This window comes from Myotis daubentonii, chromosome 4, assembly GCF_963259705.1.
Source record: "Myotis daubentonii chromosome 4, mMyoDau2.1, whole genome shotgun sequence".
In the NCBI taxonomy this organism is placed as follows: domain Eukaryota; kingdom Metazoa; phylum Chordata; class Mammalia; order Chiroptera; family Vespertilionidae; genus Myotis; species Myotis daubentonii.
The window spans coordinates 38875614-38899174 of record NC_081843.1 but is presented as its reverse complement, the minus strand read 5'-3'; the positions used below and the strand labels follow the sequence as shown (position 1 = coordinate 38899174).

The following is a 23561-nucleotide window of genomic DNA, read 5'->3' as shown; positions in this document are numbered from 1 at the left end:
CTGAAAATAAAAGTGTTTTTCTTCTGAAATAAAATGTCTAGGTTCACATATTTTTAAGGCGATGTTATTGTTAATTCAGGTACACAAACTTTCAGTCTTATGTTATGCTACGTTACAAGAAAGAAAGCTAATGATAATGTGTATTTTCTCCAGAACATATGGTAAAGCACTTGGATATTTCATTTGCACCAGATGTTGCTGTTTATGTAATGGATGCTCAATAAGTATTGTTGACTTATTGTACTTGTAAGACACAAGGAAGAACTCTTAGAAGGATTTATAAATTCCATAGATTGCCATAATAACTTGATGTGACTCTATCTTAAGCTTTAGTTTTGTAATATGGGTGGGTATTTCTTCAGAATTCTATTCTGCCACCTTTGAATGTGTCTTGAGATTTAGGCTTGCTGAGTAAATGAGTCAGTTTAAATTTTCTAACATTTTTTAAGATGAATCTGTGTTCTAAAATCCCCTAAGTTTCTTGCAGCTCTGTTCCCATATCCCTCCTTCCCCTTCTGTTTCCTCTCTTTCCTCCCTCCGTCCTCCTTTGGCCCTTCCCTGGCTGGAGGCCCATCTGATTTCCCAAGTCTCTTTGAATGCAGGGCACAGTGTGTGGTCAGCCTTGCCCCGAGGGTCGCTTTGGAAAGAACTGTTCACAAGAATGTCAGTGCCATAATGGAGGGTCGTGTGATGCCGCCACAGGCCAATGTCATTGCAGTCCAGGATACACGGGGGAACGGTAAGGGACAGTCTTGTATTTGTTTGTAATGGTGTGAGAGGAGAAAGCGTCCAGCGAACGCCTCCATTACCATGTGTCTGTGACTGTTCTATAATATTCCAGAGCGCCTACCAGGTATCAGAGGGTTTGACACATTCTTTCCCAGCTCAATGCATAGGAACTGAATCATAGATGGCGATGGGGAATTGAAGAAACAGAGAAAGCATTAGAAATAAAAATATCAGCCCTTTATAACTTATGAAGAATATGTCATTCTAAACAGATGAGTGCTTAGGACAGCCACTTTAAGCAAAAAACTTTTTACCTTGTAAACAATTTTGGATAGGTTTATTTTTAAATGGGATGTGTACTTAGGTATATTTAAAAAATATGTTGGATGTAATGTTACCTCCAATGATTCAGAATTGTATTAAGAATATCAGTCATTTTCTTGTGCTCCAGTGACAGAGTAAGATGCAATGGGACTTATAGGGCTCCCTGGTCCCACATCGTATCCTGGAAAACAAGGTAATCAAGCTCATTGGATATTTATGTAAAATTAGAGAAAAGAGACTTGAGAAGCAAAAGAGTGTAATGCCCGAAAACAAAGATTTTGGAAACTGTGTCCTCATCTATAATGTTCAAACAATAATTATACGTTCCTCTAGGATTATTATAAGAGTTAAACAAGGACATTGAAGCATTTAGAACTGTACTGAAACATGAATATTAACTATTATTATAGTTGAGTGATTTCTATGAACTGTATAAATCCTAGTGATTTCAATTTGAGTAATGTTAGGACTGTATTAATATTACCTATCTTTTTTTTTAATCCTCACCTGAGCATATGCTTATTGATTTTAGAGAGGGGAGAAAGAAGAGAGAGATAGAGAGAGAAACATCAGTGTGAAAGAGAAATATCAATTTGTTGCCTTCTGTATGTTCCCTGACCAGGAATCAAACCTGCAACCTTTTGGTATACGAGAGGATACTACAGCTAACTTAGCCACACCAGCCAGGGTTGGCTATCATTATTTTTTGATGGTTTCTGTGAATTAAGAATTCTTTCAACCTCCTTCCTTAATTTTTTTTCTTTTTAAAAGCCTGATCTAATTTTATGACTTTTAATAAAATACTGTAGGGTGTTTTCTCCCCAGTTAGACTCTCTACTTCCTTGTTAAATGTATTACTAAGCGTTTTGTAATTTTTGAAAAATTCAAGTCCAGTTTCTAATTGGGCATTTTTGGATAAAGGAAAACTTACTTTTGAATACAGGATGGGGCAAAAGTAGATTTATAGTTGTGAGTACATGAAATGCAGAGTTTATTCTTATATTATTATTTATTATTTTCCATACAAACAACTGTAAACCTGCATTTACCACACCCTATATTTACTTCTACCAATCTTTTTCATTAACTCTGTTATTTTTAGCAAATGCTAAATTTTTTTTTATCATCTAAAGATAAAGATAAGTCAGTCTCTTCTTTTCAATATATAATGACTATTTCATTTTCTTGAGTTATTGCATTAATTAAAACCTTTAAATCAGTGTTGACAAAAAGAGGTAAAAATGGGAATTCCCCTTTTGTTCCTAATTTTATTGGCAATGACTTCAGTATAGTTTCATGTTTGTCATTGGTTCTTAGAAAACTCTTCCATCCTCAAGTGGGCTTTTTAATCCCTATTTTTCTTAGGAACTTTGTTAGTAGTATATGTTTAATTTCATGAAGGGCTTTTCCATATTTTGTTAACATAACTAATGCAATTTTTTCTTTGATGGTTTGATTCTATGACTTGCTGACACCTTTAGTGCCTGGTTTGTATGACATGTAATTAGGTTACTTGGTACATTTTTGTGACCTGCATCCTGAGTTGTGATTGTATACTGAAGAGAGGAGGTTGCTAGAGGAGTTCTGGATCCATGTGTCACTAACGTCTTATTATAGAAAGATGAGTCCGGAAAGGAGAGGCACAGGACCAAGCAGAATCCTAAATACAAGTTTGTGCAGTATTTTAGTGCACTAAACATTTAAATGTAATTGTCTTTTGCCCTCTAGGGATTCAAGTCTTAAATCCAAGGCAACACAAAACAACAAACATATAAGGCAGGCTTATATTCATCTTATTTGGGATATAAGGAAAGGGAATGGCAGCTCATTTTCAGTTGAATTTTAGACTTGAAGCAAGGAAGGTGAAGAGCCAGAGAAAGAGAAGGAAAATAAAGAGGGGACTTGCTTCTTGAGTTGTTGTTCTTGTAACTATTATTATTATTATTATTATTATTATTATTATTATTATTTATGAACTGATGGCATGACCTCTGTTTTCAATTAGTCTATACCCATCTGGTTTCTAGAGTACACACACACACACACACACACACACACACACACACGCAGTGAGGACAAGCACATTTGTCATATGAAAGGAAAACAATGTGTGGCTATGGGGCAGTTTGTGGCAGGAGGTGTAAGGAAAGGGCATAGAGTCTTTTGCTGCGCCGAGCAGTCAGCAGTAACTTGATGACTGAGGTTAGGCCAGAGGCTGCCTGGAGGAGCAGGTACCACCACATGCATTGCCAGCCAAGCATTAGCAGGATGTGGGAGCAGCTTTCCCACCCAGAGGGCAAACAGGAAAACAAAACAGGCACCTTGGGGCAGGCAGAGCCGCCCCTGTAATAGGCTTGGGGGTGTGCGGAGAGGTTGAGAGGATATCATCATAAGGGAAATGTACAGTGTCACAGCCAAGCAAGAGTAAGGAGAAGTTGGTTTCTAGATCTTCCCAAAAATTCTTCTAAAGGGGTTAAAAGAGTGTTTTTAATGCTAATGGTTGTCTGGGAATCTCTGAGGCCTTCGATGGCCTCGCTGGGGTCTGTGCACATCATGGGTGCTCCCTAATGTCAGCTGGACGGACAGATTTGTGGATCAATTTTGGACTCTGTTCAGATGCAAACTAAGACTGTCCTGCCACGTCTATGTCCATACTGCCCTCGAAGCGAAGAAGAATGTGTGAGAAAGGAGGTCAGAAATTATAGACAGAAATTGGGGGGATGCAGCTTGCTCTTCCACAGAGGAACCCTGTCCTCTACCTGGGGCTGTGGGAAGCGGGCTCGTTCGCAGCTCTTTGTATATGTTCTCCCGAGAAGTTTGAAAGGCAGGAGCCTGATTCATCCATCCAGGCTTAGTGAGGAATGTGATTCTTTCACTGTATCATTGTTTGGCCCAATTATTCCAGTCACTCTGGGAGGGACATGCTCAAAAGGACAGGAAGACAAGGAAGCTGCCGCCCCTTCTATGCCAACTCACTTTCTTTTCCACAAGTTCACAGTGAGATGCAATATCATTTTCGAAATGGTATTAATCTTGTGACCCTCATTGGTTTGGGAATTGATATCATGCTGTATTAGTTTATCTCTATTTATTGCTTATCTATTTTTCCTAATTCCAGGGAGTTATTCAAAATCTTAAAAATATATATAGAAACTCTAAATATTCATTTTTCTACTGTGGCCAATATTTATTGCTCTATTTTTATCCACCTCTCTGTCATCTCTCCTAAGAAAATGTATTTCCAGTTTTCCTGATTCCTAAGATAGCTTTTCTTGTTCCACTTGGTACCACAAAAGCAACAGTAGGGTCATTAAATTAGCTGGGAAATGATGCTACTTTTTCATAAAGGGGCCAAAAAAGGGAGATAAGAATGCTTGCAAAAGACTTTTACATTCAGCCAATCAGAAAGGTAGAAGCTATTTCATGATCATGTTTATTTTCAAGATGGAAAATGTCTACTTCTAGACATTTGGAAGATGGAAATGGGCATAACTGTTATTAACAGGATTCTCATACAAGTGCAATGTTGACAGAAAAGAAGTGGGAATATGAACCAAGCTTTACATCCTGGCTACTTTAGGAAGTAAAATTCAAATGGCTTTTTGCCATTTATAACACAAACTAATAGCATATTTAATTATAGGTTAGAAAGATAAATATGGCCAGGACCAGCTATTATGAATATTGTTTTCCCAGAGAAAAGGAAGTCTCTGCCAAGACATGATAAAATATACGCTCTGCTTCCCTGTCATTTGGTAGCTGATGCTTTTCCAGGCCTCGGATCTCTACCCGGTCCACCCACTTGAAGAGCCGTGCTTTCTCCTAAGTTACAATCACGCAGCCCAGCGCTTAGCATTCGGGTTTATTTTCAAATCCATGCAAGAGGGAGAAACTCTTTTACATCTCTTTTTCTTTTTGGTACTAACTTGCAACGAAACCTGGACAGACAGGTTGCAAAGTTGTCTTACTAGAATTTAGCAGAGCCATAATGGGGCTAAATTATAGGATCTCAGTATTTCTTTCTCTGAAGTTTACACCTTTAAGAAATAAACTAAGTGATGTCACTTATTAAAGCTTCTTACTAGTTAAAAATAGAATACCTTTTTAAAATGCTCTGGTTTAACAATAGGTTAACGCATGTGGAACGTAAAGCACATGTCTGATTTTATGCTAAATGCTAGTGCAATTACTCGGGAATTTACCAAATAATTTGTTGAGCAGTTGATTCGAAGACTTTGCCCGTTAACACACACACCTAAAGGTGTCTAGAGTCTGTGAAATCCAGTTTGCAAGAGGCTCTTTTCCTTGTCTCTATCACATTAATATATGCAAGAGCCAGAGTTAACCAGAAAAGTATCAAAGGATTCTCAAGATCTATCCTTTACATTTAAATAGAATTCCTGCCCAGCCCTGGTATTGTTAGTAACCCCACCCTATCATTAAACATATGCAGTTGTGTGGGAAACATTGGCTTTTCAGCCACTTTGCTGTTGCTTTTCAGTATGCGTCAATGTGTTTTGCACTTGCTGCTCGCATTATACCCATCTGAACAGTGCAGTGCTGACCTACATTTTAGACTCTGGGTCTGGCACAGCATGGGAAGCGGCTGCTGAGACTCCCAGTGCTACCCTGTTTGTGGCGAGCGCTTGGCTAGATGAGCCTCCATCTCCCTTTCCCTTGGCTATAAGCACTCCTTCTGCTGCAGAGAGCTCCATCCAGTCACCTTGCCCAGTCGGTCGAAAGGAGGCGTGGCTGGCCAGGAACTGGTCCTGCTCTCTCTGGAGCAATGAGTGTTCTCTTCGCTATCACAATTGCCTCCAACAACTTCGCTTCCCCCTGATCCAGCTTCCCAGAGCATGTCCTTCCTCTGGGACTGAGCTCTAATGTTATTTTTTCAAAAGGTCAGTAAAGAGATTTTTTTAAAATATTTTTTTATTGATTTCAAAGAGGAAGGGAGAGGGAGAGAGAGATAGAAACATCAATGATGAGAGAGAATCATTGATCGGTTACTTTCTACTGGGCATGTGCCCTGCTTGGGGATCGAACCCTGATCTCTGGTTCATAGGTGGACGCTCCACCACTGAGCCTCTCAGGCCAAACAATAAAGTGAACTTTTGAGGTCTGATATTTTTTCCTTGCCATTTGGCAGCCCTTCTCCTCAACAGAAGACAATAACTTGTTCAATAAATATTTTGCGTTAGGGATCTCCACGCCTTCCTACAACCTGCCCGCTTCTGCTCCTAGGGTAGAGTCGAGAACATCTGATTTCAGTACCTCACACCTCCCAGATCTAAAGAGGACTTTGTTTATTAGTTACATAGCTTTAATTGCATGGCTGAGATTAAAATTAATGTCAATGTGAAAGCCAACAGAATTAAAATCTAGTTTAGAATCTGCTGCAGTTTTCTCTTTGGGTCCAGGAAACACGTGTTTATACATAACAAGGTCTGTCTGAATCGACTGTTTCACAAGGTACTAACCAGTCTACCTTACGCTTTCGCCTTCCGCCTGGCAGGTGCCAGGACCAGTGCCCTGTGGGCAGGTACGGAGTGCGCTGTGCGGAGACCTGCCAGTGTGTCAACAGGGGGAAATGCTACCACGTGAGTGGCTCCTGCCTCTGTGAAGCAGGCTTTTCTGGTGAACACTGCGAGGCGCGCCTGTGTCCTGATGGGCTCTACGGCATCAGATGTGACAAGCGCTGCCCCTGCCACCTGGACAACACTCATAGGTGAGGGCCCGTTGCCCCTGGAAGGACATGGCCACCATTTGAAAGGAGAGATTGGCAGAGAGATTCCCACCCCAAGACCGTTCCTGCCTCTGAGTTGTCCTGGGCAGGAACCACTGAGTGAATGGAAAACTTTTGTGCTTGGTGGGAGGTGGTCTACATCAGAAGTGCTAACACCGTCAGATGGTTGTGGGTGGATAGCAAATCCTATTCTGTACTAATGGTGACTAGCAAAAATTAAACTTGCTGAGGTTAATGGAGCGTTTCCCGGAGAGAGGGATTCTGTGACATTCCCTGAGCAGCAAAGATGCAGTGAGAGATATGGGTTAAGCCAGTTTAGTATGTAAAAGTCTCACAAAGTGATTCTCACGGTAACATCTTTTGCTTGGCAGAAAGAACATCTGTGTAGAGAGGAAGTGTATCGGTGGACGTTTTTGTGAAAGTGCTCCACATGTGGCTGTCACATGTGAAATATGTTTTCAGAATTGATTACCCTGACATAGAAACTCACAGGGGTCTCTTAGCTCAAAAATCTCTCGAAGAATTTAAGAACAGGAAACCATGATCCCACCCACCCCACTGTACCTTGTCTACCCCTGAAAATATCTTTCCACCCCCCCCCCGACTTCCTCTTCCTTCCCCAAGGACCAGATACATATCACTTAGAATTCTGGGTTTCATTTGTAACCTGCTGGGAAAGTTGAGTTTGACCAAAATGTTGTGCATTATACAGCAGCTCAGACGTTACAAGAATTACTGTATTTGCATTCAGCACAGCTGTTCTTTCATTTATGTTTCTAAAAGATAGCTCATGGCCACATCAGATCTCAAATGCACAAAAATTAAAAGTAAACACAAGCCTGTGGTTGGTCCTCTTTTTTTAAACCATTGTTTGGAATTTTAAAAAATGGACTTTTGCATTGTATGCATGCATGTGTGTGTGTGTTTGTGTGCAAGTGCGTGCGCACATACCCACATGCTGGCATACATTTCAGTGGGGCACATCAAAGAAGTACATTCTTAAGATCTCAAGCAACGTTGTGAGCTACTTTAGTCAACTTTTGGTTTTCTTTATTGGAAAATCCTGTCACTCTTTACATGACAAGGCTAAACAAACATTGGGGAGTAAAAATAAATAATCTCTACAGGATCTTGTTTGTTTTTAACCTTTCCAATATTTAAGGGGCTGGCAGAATTTAGTGACAAGTCATGAGTTTGGCTACCTTTCCTGCAGGAAGCTTGTCCCGGCAAAGGTAAGCCACATGTAGTGACAGTTAAGATTTTTTTACTGCCAGTGTGCCATTTCATTGTGTGTACACCCAGCCTGAAACCAAATAGATTACTAACCCTATACAAAGGAGCTCTGCTAGGAGAAGAATTGGAAGAGCAGATAAAATGTTGGTTTTATTGTTGGGGACCATGTTAGCAGTGGCAAGTACAATTGGACAGTTAATAGGTAGTATTTGCATTTCACTTATATTTGCATGTAAGCTACAGCAGGGTATGCCTACACATCATTTTTTCACATGGATTCAGCAAATTTAAGTTTTGTTTTGGAACTTTCTGGGGGGTTTTTTTTCCTAAATATTTTTGATCTGCGCTTGATTGCATCCTGAATGCAAAACCATGGACAAGGAGGACCAATTGTACATGAAATTATTTGACAATCACAGATCAAAAGAACACAAAAACCTGTCTAATAAAGCATAACAATCAGAAGTTTAAAAAACAAATAGCCTGTGAAGTGCTTTCCTAATAATAAAAGCTACTTTTCAAAATTAGCTTTTACAGATTTCTAGTAAAAACATTAGAATGTTGATTATATAACTGTATCATGTTGAACTCACAAGTGGAGCCAGGCGTCTGATTTTTATATCTTGAACTTCTATGTAAAATTCCTGGAAACATATGGTTCCTTTGAACTAAAAGCCATAGGATATTTTTATCATTTGAAAGTCAAGCTTGTTCATTTTACCATTTAATCACGCAAGTAGAGCTTTCTATTACATAATTTATTATGTATATTTTAAAACCTTTCATTATAATTAATGAGTTAACTAATACAATGCAAACTATTAGTTTAGCTTGTCTATTGGTAAATTTGGAGTTATAAGGACATACATATTGACATATATTGCAGTCGTACTAGTATATTTGGGTAGGGGTTTGTACAGCATTTGCTGCATTAAAAATAAAATCCTATCCCAAATTTAGTAATATAAAACAATTATCTATAATGGTGACTTTTTTTTTTTTTTGGCATGACTATTTGTGCTGGGCTCAGCTCAGTGGTTCTTTTGTTGGTCTCCCTATGTTCAGTTGGCAGGTCAACTACAGCCTGATTGGGCTGGAATTCTTCACTTACATAGCTAACAGTTGATGGGTGAGAGGGGTGGCTGATCTTATGTCTCCAGCATCTAGCAGGTTAGCCTGGGCTTCTCTATATGGTGACAAGCAGCAAGACACAGCCGCAAGCTCCAATGTGCAAACATTTTGCAAACATTTGGTTACGGCATGTTTGCTAATATTCCTTTAGACAAAGCTGGTCACACAACCAAGTCCAGATTCAGTACATTCTACCTCTTGATGGTCAGAGTTGTAGCCATTTTTATTTTGCCATTTATCATATGGTTCAAATGAATTTAAATATATTCATTCATGATACTAGCATTTAAAATTAGAGTACTGTTATAGAGCCTAAAGACAGTCACTGTGGCCTGGACTTTTCAACTGAAAACTAACTTCGATGGTGGGAATGATTTTGACCTCTTGGTAACAACACCAATTGATAAAAATAAAATGATAAATGATTATATGTGAAAATAAAACTTGAGATTTAGTAAGATTCCACATGAGATATTTATATTAGCTCTTCTTAATAAAGACATTTAATAGCTGTGGGCAATCAGGATGTGCCTATTTGCAATTGCCACCTGATTATATTTGAACATTAATAACATCTAAGGAAATGAATAAAAGGAAACTCTAGAACTCATTCTATTTTAGCCAATATTGTATTGGGCTTATAATAATTTAACTCTTAAACTGAAAATTTTACTAGAAGATGGGTATCTAGTTATATATGTGTATAAAATGATAGGTGTTCCTATATGTGTATAATCCTATTTTCACATACACAAAGCAAGCTGTTCTATAGACAGAGACCAGATAGGAGTTTACCACCCTTCAGCCTCGAATCGGCTGCTCTCACATCAACACGTAAATCTGTCTCATTACCAATTAAGCTGCCTGCACAAGAACACATCAAATGCCTGCCAAGTGCTCTGGATTCCTATACCTAATTACAAATTGCAGAATACTAATTTGGGTGTCAATCAATCCAAGAACCAGTGCGCTGCACTAATACTCACTGGGGGGCATTGAATATCAATTTCTCTGTCTGCCTCTAGCTTAGTTCAATTTCCTGTCCCCAAATTACCTGTTTTGTTTAACATTTATGTCTATACCATGAAATTTATTTTTTCCTTTTAATGTAAAGTAATATTTTCCATGAGAAGATATCCTTTTTTATAGTATGGTTAGATAAGGTAAATTACTTTAACCAATCCATTTCCCAAACTATTTATTTTCCTCTTCTCAGATGTAGGACCTTACTGAACTAAATTTAAGTTGTCCCTGCTTTTTGCACAATACAGGCTTTTATTGGTCCTGCTAACAATTGATCTATGCTCTATCCTAAGTAATTGCAATTCTTTTTTCATATCTAGCTTTCTTAACGGACTGCTATCAAAGTTCCTTTTTCTTTGGTATAAAAACAAATAACTAAAGTGGGTTTGAGTTTGATTCTGCCACTACCTGTATGAGACTTTGAATGAAGTATTTACTCTTTCTAGGTCCCTGTTCCCTCATTTATAAAATGGGATTACACCTAATACTTAGGATGATTGTAAGGATTAAATGAAATAATGCACATGGGTTGCTGAGCATGGTGTGAGCACACATTGGTGCGGTCCACGCTGGCTGCTAGTCTGTGCATTCACTTACAGTATCATCATTAATGTCACATTGAGTCCCTCTAAGCCATGACTTTGACGTTTTAAAAACTTATTGTAGGGGAAATCTTGCCTTTCTATTCCAATATAGAGATTACAATTGAACATTGCTGATGACTCAGAGATTAGAGAAGCAGATTCGTTTGGGAACCCAACGTCCCTGAGTCAGACCCTACTACACAGAAACAGTGACATTTTCACTTAATCATTAAAAATTGTGGGCCTGCTGTGCATCAGGGAAAGTAACAAAACACACCTGCCCTCATGGAGCTCAAAGTGTAGAGGGGAAGGAAGACATTGAAAGATTGTAAAAATAAACCCAAGATTATAGACTGTGGTGAGTAGATGAGGAGAAAGAGCAGGATACTATGAAAGAGAATGACAGGAGAGACCTGTTTTAAATGAGAGTTGTCAGAAAATGTCCCTGTAAGGAAGATATACTATTTAAGCTTGGACTTGGCAGGGAAGATGGAGAGAGCTAGGCCGAGTGGGAAACAGCATTCTAGGCAGATGGAATATAGCCCATGTGAGGCCTTTGAGTTGAAAAATCTCAACGCTTTTTTCCCCCACACACCCTAAAATCCATTACAACTGAGCATAGTAATCGAAATGAAAGAAGAGGTTGGGAAGTAGGCGATGGCCAGATGATGAGGGCCTAAGGGCTATATGTAGGGTGACCCTGTATCTGGTGTCTCAAGGACCATCTGGTTTAGGCTTGTCCTAATGTCAATAACTGCCTTTTTCACTCTAAAAATGACCTGGTGTTAACAATTAAGGCCTGTGACAAATGCCTAGGCCTTTGCTTGTGGGAATTTAGTTGTAATAGGGGCCTAAAAGTATAACTAAATAAATTTATGAAAATGGGAGCAAACTGTCCAACTACAAGGGTGTGGCTGAGACCCTCACTTGACAGATGAGGACGTCAGGCCCAGAGAAGTTGTGTGCTTTCCCTTCGTTTACCCAGGTAGTGGGACAGCTGGAATTCCTCCCTCCATCTTCATCCATCCCAGAGAATCATTCTTTCCAAGAGTAGAAAATCTGTGAACAGTCCTCCAAGAGAGGTCCTTTAGCAAATGTCTGGATGCCACAGTGGATTTTGTTGTTGACTCTACGTAAGGGGAGGGTTTTCTCTCTGGAGAGGACGCCCATCTTTAACAGTCTTCCATTGTGAGCAGAGCTAGTTCCATTGTTAAGATTTTCCTTGCTGAGAGGCACATGTGTTTTGAGTGTCACAGAGTGCCCTATTGTGTCCAGCTCAGAAAGGCGTGTATCCTAGCACAGCTGATGTATCCATTTGCTGTGGGGCGACAGCTGGCTGCCTGGCCCATCAGTGTGGCTGCTGTTACAGGTAGAGACAGCTGCACCACCACCACCAGGTATGGGGAGCTTAGAGAAGAAACAGGCTGAAAAGATTGCAACTTTTGGAGTTCCTCGGACATCACCCCTGATTAACTGATAAGGTATCATTCCTTGGATGGAGTCCTTTAGATCTTTTCATTGTGTTAACCTTTTATTGAATCAGTGCTTTTGATTTATGAAAATTAAAATGAGTTCCAGACCAAAGGACGCAGTAGAGGTAGTCATCCTCCTAGAGCATGATGCTGATCCCATGCAACATTTCTGTAGGCCTCACCAGGTAGAGCCGATGAATTAAATCACACCAAGCCTGAGAAGGAAGTGTACATTATTGTATGTGGAATTGCCCACATGATGAGTGATCACGACTAAAGCAGCGTTTGCATGGGCCTTGGGTGTCACGTTTCCCTGAAAGTGACTTGCTCCTCTTATCCGTGCTCTCAGCTGTCACCCCATGTCTGGAGAGTGTGCCTGTAAGCCAGGCTGGTCAGGCCTCTACTGTAACGAGACATGCTCTCCTGGATTCTATGGGGAAGCTTGCCAGCAGATCTGCAGCTGCCAGAACGGGGCTGACTGTGACAGTGTGACTGGAAAGTGCACCTGTGCCCCAGGATTCAAAGTAAGTGGCTCGGCTCTGGAGGAGGGAGGCAAGGGTGTGATGTGGCTCGTATCAGTACCATGATTTATGTGACCTTTTCTGAAGTACAGTGAACATGCTAAATCAATCCCATCATTAACAAGATAAAGCATGAAAACTAGTAAGGAGCTACACAGGAATTGCCTTAGAATGTTGACTGGGAAAGCCGGTAAAACTATAAATGTAGCATCAATAGTTAATTAATTAATATATGTCGTGAAGTATGCTATATTGTAATTATTCCTTATGTAATTATTTTATTGTTGTATAGGCAGTATAAAATTTAGTTTTCCAAGTAGGATATGTATTGTTGTCAACAGTTTTTATCTTAATTCCATGTATTTCCATGTGATGGTTAGTAGTACATAAGTTTTTTGGTCCCTTTGGGAATCTAGAACTTACAAAAATGCCTATGTATGCCGATAGAGCAGAATTTTGCCTACTTGCTAAGGTTTTTTAGCTACGGATCAGGAATCTTTGTTTTAAAGGAAAATGGGTCGTTTTTGAATTATTTCTCCCATTTTAAAGAGAACATTAAACTCTGAAGGATGTTGATGATTATTCCAGAGCATTTCATGCAGAACAAGAGAATCATAAACTCTCTGAGCTGAGAGGTCTTTACAGGGTTTTCTAACCTATGACACAGTCCTTTGGTTGAGCCCTTGAATCTGCCTTGTCTTAAAGAGTCCTTTCTGTGGTTTTTGTTGTTGTTGTTGTTTGGTGTGTTTTTTTGTTTTGTTTTGTTTTGTTTTGTTTTTTGGTTAATCCTCACCTGAGGATGTTTTTCCATTGATTTTTAGGGAGAGTGGGAAAGAGAGGGAAAGACAGAGAGAAACATCAGTGTGAGAGAAACACATCGATTGGTTGGTTGCCTCCTACACGAGCCCTGACCAGGGCCCAGGCCAACGAGGAGCCTGTACGTGCCCTTGACCAGAATCAAACCCTGGACTCTTCTGTCCACAGGCCGATGCTCTCTCCACTGAGCCAACCCAGCTAGGGCAGTCCCTTCTGTTTTGAAAGGAGGTCACCTCCAGTCACCTCTGGTAACCGACGTCTAGGTTTACGGCTCGCCGTCAGATAACAAATTGAATCATGTGGGCTGTTGCTTTGCTGCACCCACTAATCATATTATATATTTATCACACAAGGAAGTCTAGGAAGCATTGCGATTTAATGTATAGCTCATATTTATGTTTATTTGTTGACAGTAATTTTACAGCTGCAGTTTATTGTGATATAGCTACTTGTCTGAGCAAGGACAAAAGGTTTTATATTTGCTACCAAGGAAACTAATGAAGGCAGCAGGCTTTTGGGGATGTTATTCAACACTGTATCATAAACATGGGCCAGCTAGCATTGCCCTTGAATCTCTAAATTTGTACGGTGGTGACATTATAGCAACTTTGTAATATACAATGTGTTAAAATTGGCGCAGGAGTATAATTAGCATCACCAAGATATATTTTTGTTTATTTGTGCTGGCCTTATTTCAGTGGGTAGAGTTGCATGCATTTTCCTGTTTGCGCCTGTCTAGGGAACTGACTGCTCTGCGCCGTGCCCTCTGGGAACCTACGGGGTCAACTGTTCCTCTCTCTGTGGCTGTAAGAATGATGCTGTCTGCTCTCCTGTGGACGGCTCGTGTACTTGCAAGGCAGGTAAGTGGGTGAAAGAGTCTGTTTTCTGATCCTGGTCCTTTTATCTCCTAAAGTCACAGGAATGAAACCTTAACGAGGGTTCTAGGTCCAGCTGTGCCAAAATTCAGTGCCTGATCTCAACAAGCCCGTCAGCCAGGGGTTCTCCTGCTTTCGTGATTGGAGCGGGGAGGCTCACCGATGATCTCTGAAGAGTCAGGGAAGAGGCTCAGGCATGGGAGATGATCTCAGCTCCAAAACTCTGTGAGTCTCTGCACTTTGGAGATGACTAAGCCAAGCAGACATGTGTCCATGCGCCTAAGTTCACTGACCTGGAGTCATGACGAGAAATGCAGCCAAGCACCGATTTCACGTGAGGGCCGGCATGTGTCTGTTCAGAGTTCCTGCAGCAGTTAGGACCCTAGGTACTCAGTGCTCATGGTTAAGGGGGCCCTGCATTAAAGACAAGGTTGTTCTTTCAAATGCAAACCTTCCTTTCCCCTCCCATGTAAGTATTGCACTTTTCTAACCGGAACAAAACTCGGCATCACTCGGCATTCAAGCGGCCCCCATTCCACGTCTCCTCCCCCGTTAGCCCAGGAGCGCTTCTCATGTTGGCCTCTGTGTGACGGATCACACACCCGTGTGGCTGTTCGGGGGCTTTTGTCCATTTCTGTGCTGGGGCTGGGACACTGCTGTGCATCTCTAAGATGCTTCTAAAGGGAACGTGGCTGGGAACGGCTTGGCAGGACGCCCTGCTGCCTTTGTTTCCTCATGTGCTCTGGCCTTCTTGTCATGGCAGGCTGGCACGGGGTGGACTGCTCCATCCGCTGTCCCAGTGGCACCTGGGGCTTTGGGTGTAACTTGACGTGCCAGTGCCTCAACGGCGGAGCCTGCAACACCCTGGATGGGACGTGCACGTGCGCACCTGGATGGCGTGGGTTGAAATGTGAACTTCCCTGCCAGGTACGACCAGCCAGTACCCCCGCTGGGAATGCCTGGGAGCCCATGCCAGAGGGTTAGCCTCTTTTTGCAGTTTTTGGGGTTTTTTTTAAGAATCTAAGTGCAAACCAAATCTTAGTAACTATTATGTATTTGAACTTAGAATGGATATAGGAGCAGAAAAGGGGTAGACATGAAATTGATTAGCTTTATAAGAATCATTTTCTTCTTTTCCTTCATCTCAGGTTCTCCTAATCGCCACCCCTCCCCCAGCCCCAACATCCCCGTCTATTTTTGTTGTTGTTATTATTATTATACACCCATCTCTTCCTGGCAGCCAATCAATAGCATTTGCCCAACATTCAGTGTATGCCTGTCAACTCTCCAAATACTGTGTTTCCATTCTAATGGGAAACCTCCAGCATTTGGGGAGGAAAGTGGCAGGGAACTGAAGGGGGTGGTGATGGTGTCACAGAAATGTTCATTGAGGTGGTAAAAGAAGGTTTGGAAATGGCCATTTTTTAGTGTAAATATTTCTGGAGTCACAAGAATCCCCAAAGGTTTCCCTAGTTCAACACTTGACCAGCTTTGGAGATATATACATCACTAGACGTCCCCCTCTGTGTCGGTCACCACAGACGGACAGAGGGTGCAAGTTGTGGTTTATGATAAGATACAAATATTATTTTAATTAGTTGGCATATTTAAATACATCTGCATATATGCATATCAGCATCTTGATTTCACCATTCATATGTACCAACCGTATGTCAGACATAAACTAAGGTGTGAGGGACTTTAAAACGCTGACCTCCTGGAGCCCGTATTTTGGGGGCCAAGAAGGCATGGAAAGAGGTGTTTATAATGCATGTAGCTGAGAGGTGTTGGGACTGTGGCCCCTTTGTCTCCCGTTGTCTGTTTTCCCTGTCCTCATTGCTGTCTCCCATGCAGGACGGCACGTATGGGCTGAACTGTGCAGAGCGCTGTGACTGCAGCCACGCAGACGGCTGCCACCCCACCACGGGCCACTGCCGCTGCCTCCCCGGATGGTCAGGTGAGAGCCCAGGAAATGGGAAACGTGCCAATCTATGCCCAGCGCTGCTCCTTGCTATTTCAAACACACACACAGGTCAACTGTACAGAAAGAATGAAAATAGAGTTGTCTCCAGTAAGCTGACACATTTTTACCCAAGAAACATTACAATTAGGCCTAATGAACCTGTAATCCAGAAAGGACTTTTTGTTGAACTGGACAAGGCAGTTCTCCTGAGCCTGCATGGAAGGTCCAGCTGTCAGAATTCAGGTGGCCAGAGGGGAGAAGTGTGAATTGCTTTGAAGCGTTTAGCAAGACCTCTGTGGTATATTGGAGCATTGAGGAAAGAATGATTAAAATAAACCATGAGAATGTAATTGAGCTCACCTTACTGAGATAGAAATATTAAATATTAACATGGTCAATATGAAAATGTTGAAATATTCATTACTAGAATTTGAAAGTTTTAAAATGTAGTTTTTCTTATAATAATGTTTGTCATAAAAATTCATAATATGGTTGAATACCAATTTTCTAACCAAATTTCTCCTTATTTATATGGCTTCATGGTTTCAGCCAGGAAGTTTAACAGACTAACAGGGGTCTTAAAAGAAGAATGGTTTTCGCTCAGGATGTACAGACATGGAAGATGGCACTAAATACCCAAACAAATTGTTCTTTTTTATACACCAATTCAAGCCTATACCAAAAAACAAAATAAGCAAACTTTTAAGTACGTTTTAAGAAACAGTATGACTGGCAACGCAATAGGACAGTTATTAAACATTGGGATGAATGAACTGAGCAATTGATGACCATTCTGCTGAAAGTCAAATAAAACATTGATTGCTGATTTGCCAATTTAAGGTGAAACCTTGTTGTACTAGGGACTGGGTTAGAGGTAGATAAATGAACCAGAACTTCTTTTTAAAATTAACTTCTCTTTGAAGCCATTTGTGTTTGAGTGTGTGTGTGTATATATATATATTATATTTGTATCTAAATATATCTATATATAAATTTAGAGAAGAGAGGGAATTTGTAAGAGAACTGTTTCCATATTGATGCTTCAGTATCCTCCAAAACATTTTCAACTTTTCCTCTAAAAGAAATTGGTAGTAACAAGCTAAATACCCTCTTTAGTGGTGGTATGGATCTTTCAGAAGAGAATTTTGTGCCTCCATACTAGAGATGTCACATTGAGGAAGTTATGGAGTCAGGGTGGTCTTACTTTTAAGCAAAAATGCATCCAAAGAAGATTCTAGAGAAATAATAAGTAATACTTTTTGAGTGCTTACTGCAGGCTTGCAACTCTATGAGGTAGGAAATATTATTTTCTCCTTTTTACAGATGAGGAAGCTGAGGCAAAGACACGTTAAGTGACTGAACTAAGGTCCCAGAGTCAATAAATGTGAGAGACAGGTTTTGCAAATGCTCCCCACTATGTACCCAGCGCTTTTAACTATTGCACCCACCTGCCATCACACTTATTCCAGGAGGTGCTGGAGGATGGGACACTTACTCTGAGATTTATGTTCACTCTGGATGAAGATCCAGCGCGCTCTCTCTCTCTCTCTCTCTCTCTCTCTCTCTCTCTCTCTCTCTTCTCTCTCTCTCTCTCTCTCTCTCTTTCCATACACACACACACACACACACACACACACACACACACACACGTAGGGTGTCCCAAAAAATGTATGCACACTTTAACAACTGATAGCCCAATTTTGAAAATGAAATATATCTTAATAAACGCTGCCTTTATAATTATTCAGTGTGTATACATATATAATAGCTTTATTGAGATATAATCATATGCCATAGAATTCATCTATTTAAAGTGTACAATTCAATGGTTTTTAGTGTATTTAAAGAATTGTACACCACAATCCATTTTAGAAGATTTTCATCACCTCCAAAACTTAGTGCTCATTAGCATTAATTCCCTATTTACCCCCAGTCCTTTCTACTGCCCCCTTTCCCTAGGCAACCACTAATCTACGTTCTGTCTCTATAGTCTTGCCTGTTTTGATATTGTTTGGACTCGTACAATACATGGTCTTTTGTGACTGGTTTCCTTCACTTAACATTTATTTGCAAGTTTCCTCTCTATTGGAGCATATGTCAGCACTTCATTTATTTTGACTGCCAAATAATATTTCATTGCATGGGCAGACCACATTTTATGTATCCACTCATCATGGATAGATTTTTGGGTTGTTTTCACTTTTTGGCTATTTTTAATAATGTTTCAATGAAAATATATAGCTAGAGGCCCAGTGCACAAAATTCGTGCACTCGGGGGTGGGTGGGTAGGTCCCTCAGCCCAGCCTATGCCCTCTCACAGTCCAGGAGCCCTTGAGGGATGTCCGACTGACGGCTCAGGCCTGTCCCCCAGGGAGCAAGCCTAAGCTGTTAGTCAGAGATCCTTAGTGCTGTGGTAGAGGTGGGAGAGGCTCCCGCCACCACCGCTTCGCTTGCCAACTGTGAGCCCGCCTTCTGGCTGAGTGGCGCTCCCCCTGTGGGAGTGCACTGACCACTAGGGGAAGCTCCTGCATTGAGTGTCTTCTCCCTGGTGGTCAGTGCACATCATAGCAACTGGTTGTTCTACCATTCGGTCTATTTATATAGTAGCCTTTTATTATATAGGATATATTTAGAAGTGGAATTGCTGAGTCATAGGGCAATTCTAACCTTTTTAAGAATTAAAAAGAATTGCTAAACTGTTTTTCAAAGTGGCTGCATAATTTCACATTCCTACCAGCAATGTATTAGGGTTCCAATTTTTCCATATCCACACTATCACTTTTTATTATCTGCCTTTTTATTATAGCCACTCTTATTGGTGGGAAATAGTATCTCATTGTTTTTTATTTGCATTTCCCCAATGAGTAATGATGTTTAATATATTTTCATGTGCTTATTGGCCATCTGTATATCTTTTTTGTTGAAATAGCTATGCAAATTTTTATTTGCTTTTTATTGGGATATTTGTCTTTTTATTATTGAGTTGTAATAGTTCTTCATATATCCTAGATGTATGTCCCTTATCAGATATATAACTTGCAAATATTTTTTCTCATTCTGTGATTTATTTTGTTCACTTTTTGGTAGTGCCTGTTGCAGCAGAAAAGTTTTTATTTTGATGAAACCCAGTTTGTCTATTGTTTCCTTTTATTTTTTTTGCTTATGTTTTTGTCATCAAATCTAAGAAACCACTGACTAATCCAAGGTCACAAAGATTTATGCCTATATATTCTTCTAAGAATTTTATAGTTTTAGCTTTTACACTTTACCTTTACATCTAGGTCTTTGATCCATTTTCAGTTCATTTTCTATATATGGTATGAGATAAATGTTCAGCCTCATTCTTTTGCATGTGATTATCAGCACCATTTGTTGAAAAGACTATTCTTTTCTCCATTTAATTGTCTTGACATCCTTGTCAAAGATCAATTGACCATGAATGTGGGAGGCCTTATTTTTGGATTCTCACTTCTTTTCCATTGATATACACTGAGTGGCCAGATTATTATGACCGGCCAAATTATTATGACCACCCCATCAGTACAATGAAGTGAATTAGTTATGCAAATAATAATAATAATAAAACCTTGAGAGTATTTGCTTAGGAAGTTTTCAATATTCAGTATTTTTGGAAGTGTCAATGAAGTACTGATGGGGTGATCATAATAATCTGGCCGGTCATAATAATCTGGCCACTCAGTGTATATATGTATCTCCTATGCCAGTACCATACTGTTTTGATTATTTTAGCTTGGTAGAAAGCTTCAAAATTGGGAAGTGTGAGTTCTCCAACTTTAGTCTTCTTTTCCAAGATTGTTTTCACTATTCTGGGTCCCTTAAATTTCCATATAAATTTTAGGATCAGCATGTCAATTCCTGCAGAGAATTAAGGGAGAAATTTAATGAGAATTGAAACTATAGATCAATGTGGGGAGTGTTGCCAACTTAACAACATTGAGTCTTCAGATCCTTGAACACAGGGTGTCATCAGCAGCCTCTTCAGTGGTGTCTTTCAGTCCTTCGGAATTTGTCGAGAGCTTCTTTGGCTTCTGATTGGTAAACTGAAAAGAACCGTCATGTACTTGATTTCTAGTGTCTGAGAGCCACCATGAGAAACAGACCATGGCTGGTATAATGGACTCTATTTTCTATTAATAGGAGCCACCCACAGACACAAGGACTCCATGGCCCTCTAGTTCCTCCTTGACTTGCAAAAGCTAAGATTACCCAGACTTCACAATATGACGTTCTACCTTCTCATAGTTTCTGCTTGGCTCTCAGTTACTAAATGTTAAAACTACATTATTTCAGGGATTAAAGCAGATTTTTGTGACTTCAACAGGATTCTTGAAGCTCTCGAATGGAATGACCAGCACTAAGTTCACAATGACCACAGTGAAACGAAGGAGCATTTTTAAACCCCAGCAAATTCAAAAATTCCCCTACAGAGAGGCCATATCATTTGTTTTGGACAAAACTCCACCCAGTCTACTCTTGCCTTATGAATATAGAGGAAATGTGAGGTGTTCACTGCTCAAGTATCCACCTGCTTTGATGATTTAGAACCAGCCTGTGAAAGGCATACTCTCGCGTACATGAGCAAATCAGGAGCGAGGGTTTGGCCTGAAGCCAGTCAGAAAATGTGTTCGTTGCATTCCACAGTCTGGGTCATGGGGGTAAGACAAATTATCCCATCTGGCCTTAGACCTCTGGGCTCCTGTGGGAATGCAGTGGCTTTGTCACACAACGTAATCTGTAATCCTCTGTCCGCCTGTGACTGGTCTGCTTCTCCGAAGGGAGGAAGCTCTATCACGTGTCGCCCAACATCCCTTTGCTTCATGGTCCCAGTGACTTATTTACCCAGGACTTCTGTGTGGGCATCAGGTCTGCAAGTATCGAAGGCTGCTGTGAAATGTGTTTTAGAGAGGTCATCCCCAAACTCACAGAACACACACGGAATAAGCAAGTGTATGTCGAGGAAAGAGAGTTCCTGAAGTTCCAGACAGCACCCTACACTTGGACCAAGAATTGGCTTTTTATTTTTTTTCCCTAAAAGAAAAGTAAAAGAAGTGTAGCCTCTGTTATTTACACGGAACATCATTACATTGCGAACATTGGATGGGCTCCTGGCTTTTCATCGCAAACTTGTTTTAAGTAAGTCCTTTTAAAGGACCTTTTCCAACACAAAGGAAGGTCTGCTGTCCATTCAAGCACCAGTTTCAGGGTTAAATCGATAGCATCGGCTCAGGGAAGCAAATGCTTCTTTTCCTCTCCTCCCGTTGCTACAGGTGAAGTATTGAGACCTGCCGGGCAGGGTAGCAGTGGATGGGATGACAGTGAGGCTTTTGTGAAGGAATCGGTGAAATCTAACACGGGGACTTGCGCTCATCTCCTGACCAAGTCAGCAAGACGGCCTAGAGACACCAGCAGGGCTCGGCCACTGGCTGCAGGAGAGGCTGCCAGGCCTGAGTTTGGAGCTAGAGATAGGGGTTAGAAGAATTGTACCTCAAATTACCAAGAAATGGATACACCTAAATTGAGGAAATCATGTGCTAACCAGATAAGCCAAGAAATTCAGCTTGCTTTCTTACCAGGGGGCTCACCCACCACTCCTCATCACTTCACCCTCTTTTCTAATGTTTGACTGTCCTTTTATCTTAAAAGAACCAGAACTCTTACTTATTTCTACTATAATTGATAGTCCTATTTTACAGTCATAAGGAAGTATTCATAGTGTACTACCATATAGATTAACCAAAATATGCATGCACTTCTATTATATGTGGTCATTTAAAACCTTAATTTATTGACATTTTTAGCCAGTGGACTACCTTATCAAAAAGGGGAAGATTGCAGTAAAAAAGGAAAAAAAGGGGAGGGGGGAAAATGAAACACCTTTTCCTCATTTTGAAAAGCCAGTCTCATTTTATAGCCGTGTGTGTGATAGCTTGCCTTGCTACTCTTATTCGTGAAGGGGAGCATTTCTGTGACAGAAGCTGTATAACCAGTTGCAAAAGGCTATAGGACGCGTTCATACCAGAAAAAAAGTAATATGCTAAATGGATAGGAAAGAGATTAGGATGCCAAATAGCCCCTAGGAGTCCTGGGAAAGAGAAGGGGACCAGCAGGACATGGTATGATGGAAAGAAGGGGAAGGAGAGGAGGGAGAGAGGTGGGGCGCTCATCCAAGCCCTGCCAGGAAGGGGGGCATTGGGCGGAGGAAACCTCGAGGCAAGTTCATGAGATATTGTGGCTTCTCTACTCTGCTCATCAAGCAGAACTAGGCGTGCAGGGGTCCCAGCCCCTCTCAGAAGGGCACTGCCCTTTCCAAGCTTCCCCAAACACAGCAAGTGTGACCAGCTGAGTAAGTGAACGGCTCCTTCAGGTACTCGTCTGTCCTAAACTGACCTCTCATGCAGCTGAGAGACACCTGAATGGTTATAATAAGGAGAGGTCTACCTTTCCTTGGCCAGTGACATGTAAGTGCAAATTCAAGTGCAAATGAGCTTTAATGAACATGCATGCACCCAATCAGCCACAAGTGCAAATGACACGCTATCTGACTGTATGGTTTTGAAGGGTGCAGAGGAGAGTGTGTATGCAGGAACATCAGTCTGTCTATCTACATGTCTTGGGGGGAGGGAGTCATGTAAAAGCAGAATGTGGGGACTCGCCTTCCTGAAAGAAAGGCTGCAGAAAAAGCCCAAGTTCCCTGATCTCCCAACCTGCCTCGCAGTCTGTTCTCCACTTTTATCTGGGCACAACCTAAGGCAGGCCATGCTTTCTGGTGTTTATGTCTTATAGCTGCAAATGCACACCTCGCTGATTTATAGGACTTATCAGTATGTTTTTTTTCAAAGCAGATTATTTTTTAATGGATCTTTACAATTCGCAGTATCCAAATAAACTTGACAAATTTAATAACCAGTCATTGAGTGTTCCCACAGTGCTTAGGTGCTGGGAACATGAAGAGAAGTAGCACCAGCTCCTGGCCTGCTCCGTTCTCTCGGGCAGACACTGCGGGGGCAGAGGAGGGCACACCAGTGAATAACCTCTTACACTACAGTGTGCCGTCACTTCACTGGCCAGAGAGTTACAAAAGCAGAAAAGTGCTATGACTAAATACTGTAATCCCTTTCTCCTA

At 40.9% G+C, this 23561-nt stretch overlaps 1 protein-coding gene across 1 annotated transcript in view; it reads left to right on the top strand.

Annotated features, from left to right (window-relative positions):
* MEGF10 (multiple EGF like domains 10) overlaps positions 1-23561 on the top strand; it is a 165775-nt gene that overhangs the window by 112737 nt on the left and 29477 nt on the right. Inside the window, exons 8-13 of the mRNA XM_059693726.1 lie at positions 603-739; positions 6569-6781; positions 12592-12766; positions 14319-14439; positions 15218-15381; positions 16309-16411. Coding sequence (XP_059549709.1) covers positions 603-739; positions 6569-6781; positions 12592-12766; positions 14319-14439; positions 15218-15381; positions 16309-16411 — 913 coding nt within the window. The remainder of the gene's footprint in view (positions 1-602; positions 740-6568; positions 6782-12591; positions 12767-14318; positions 14440-15217; positions 15382-16308; positions 16412-23561) is intronic.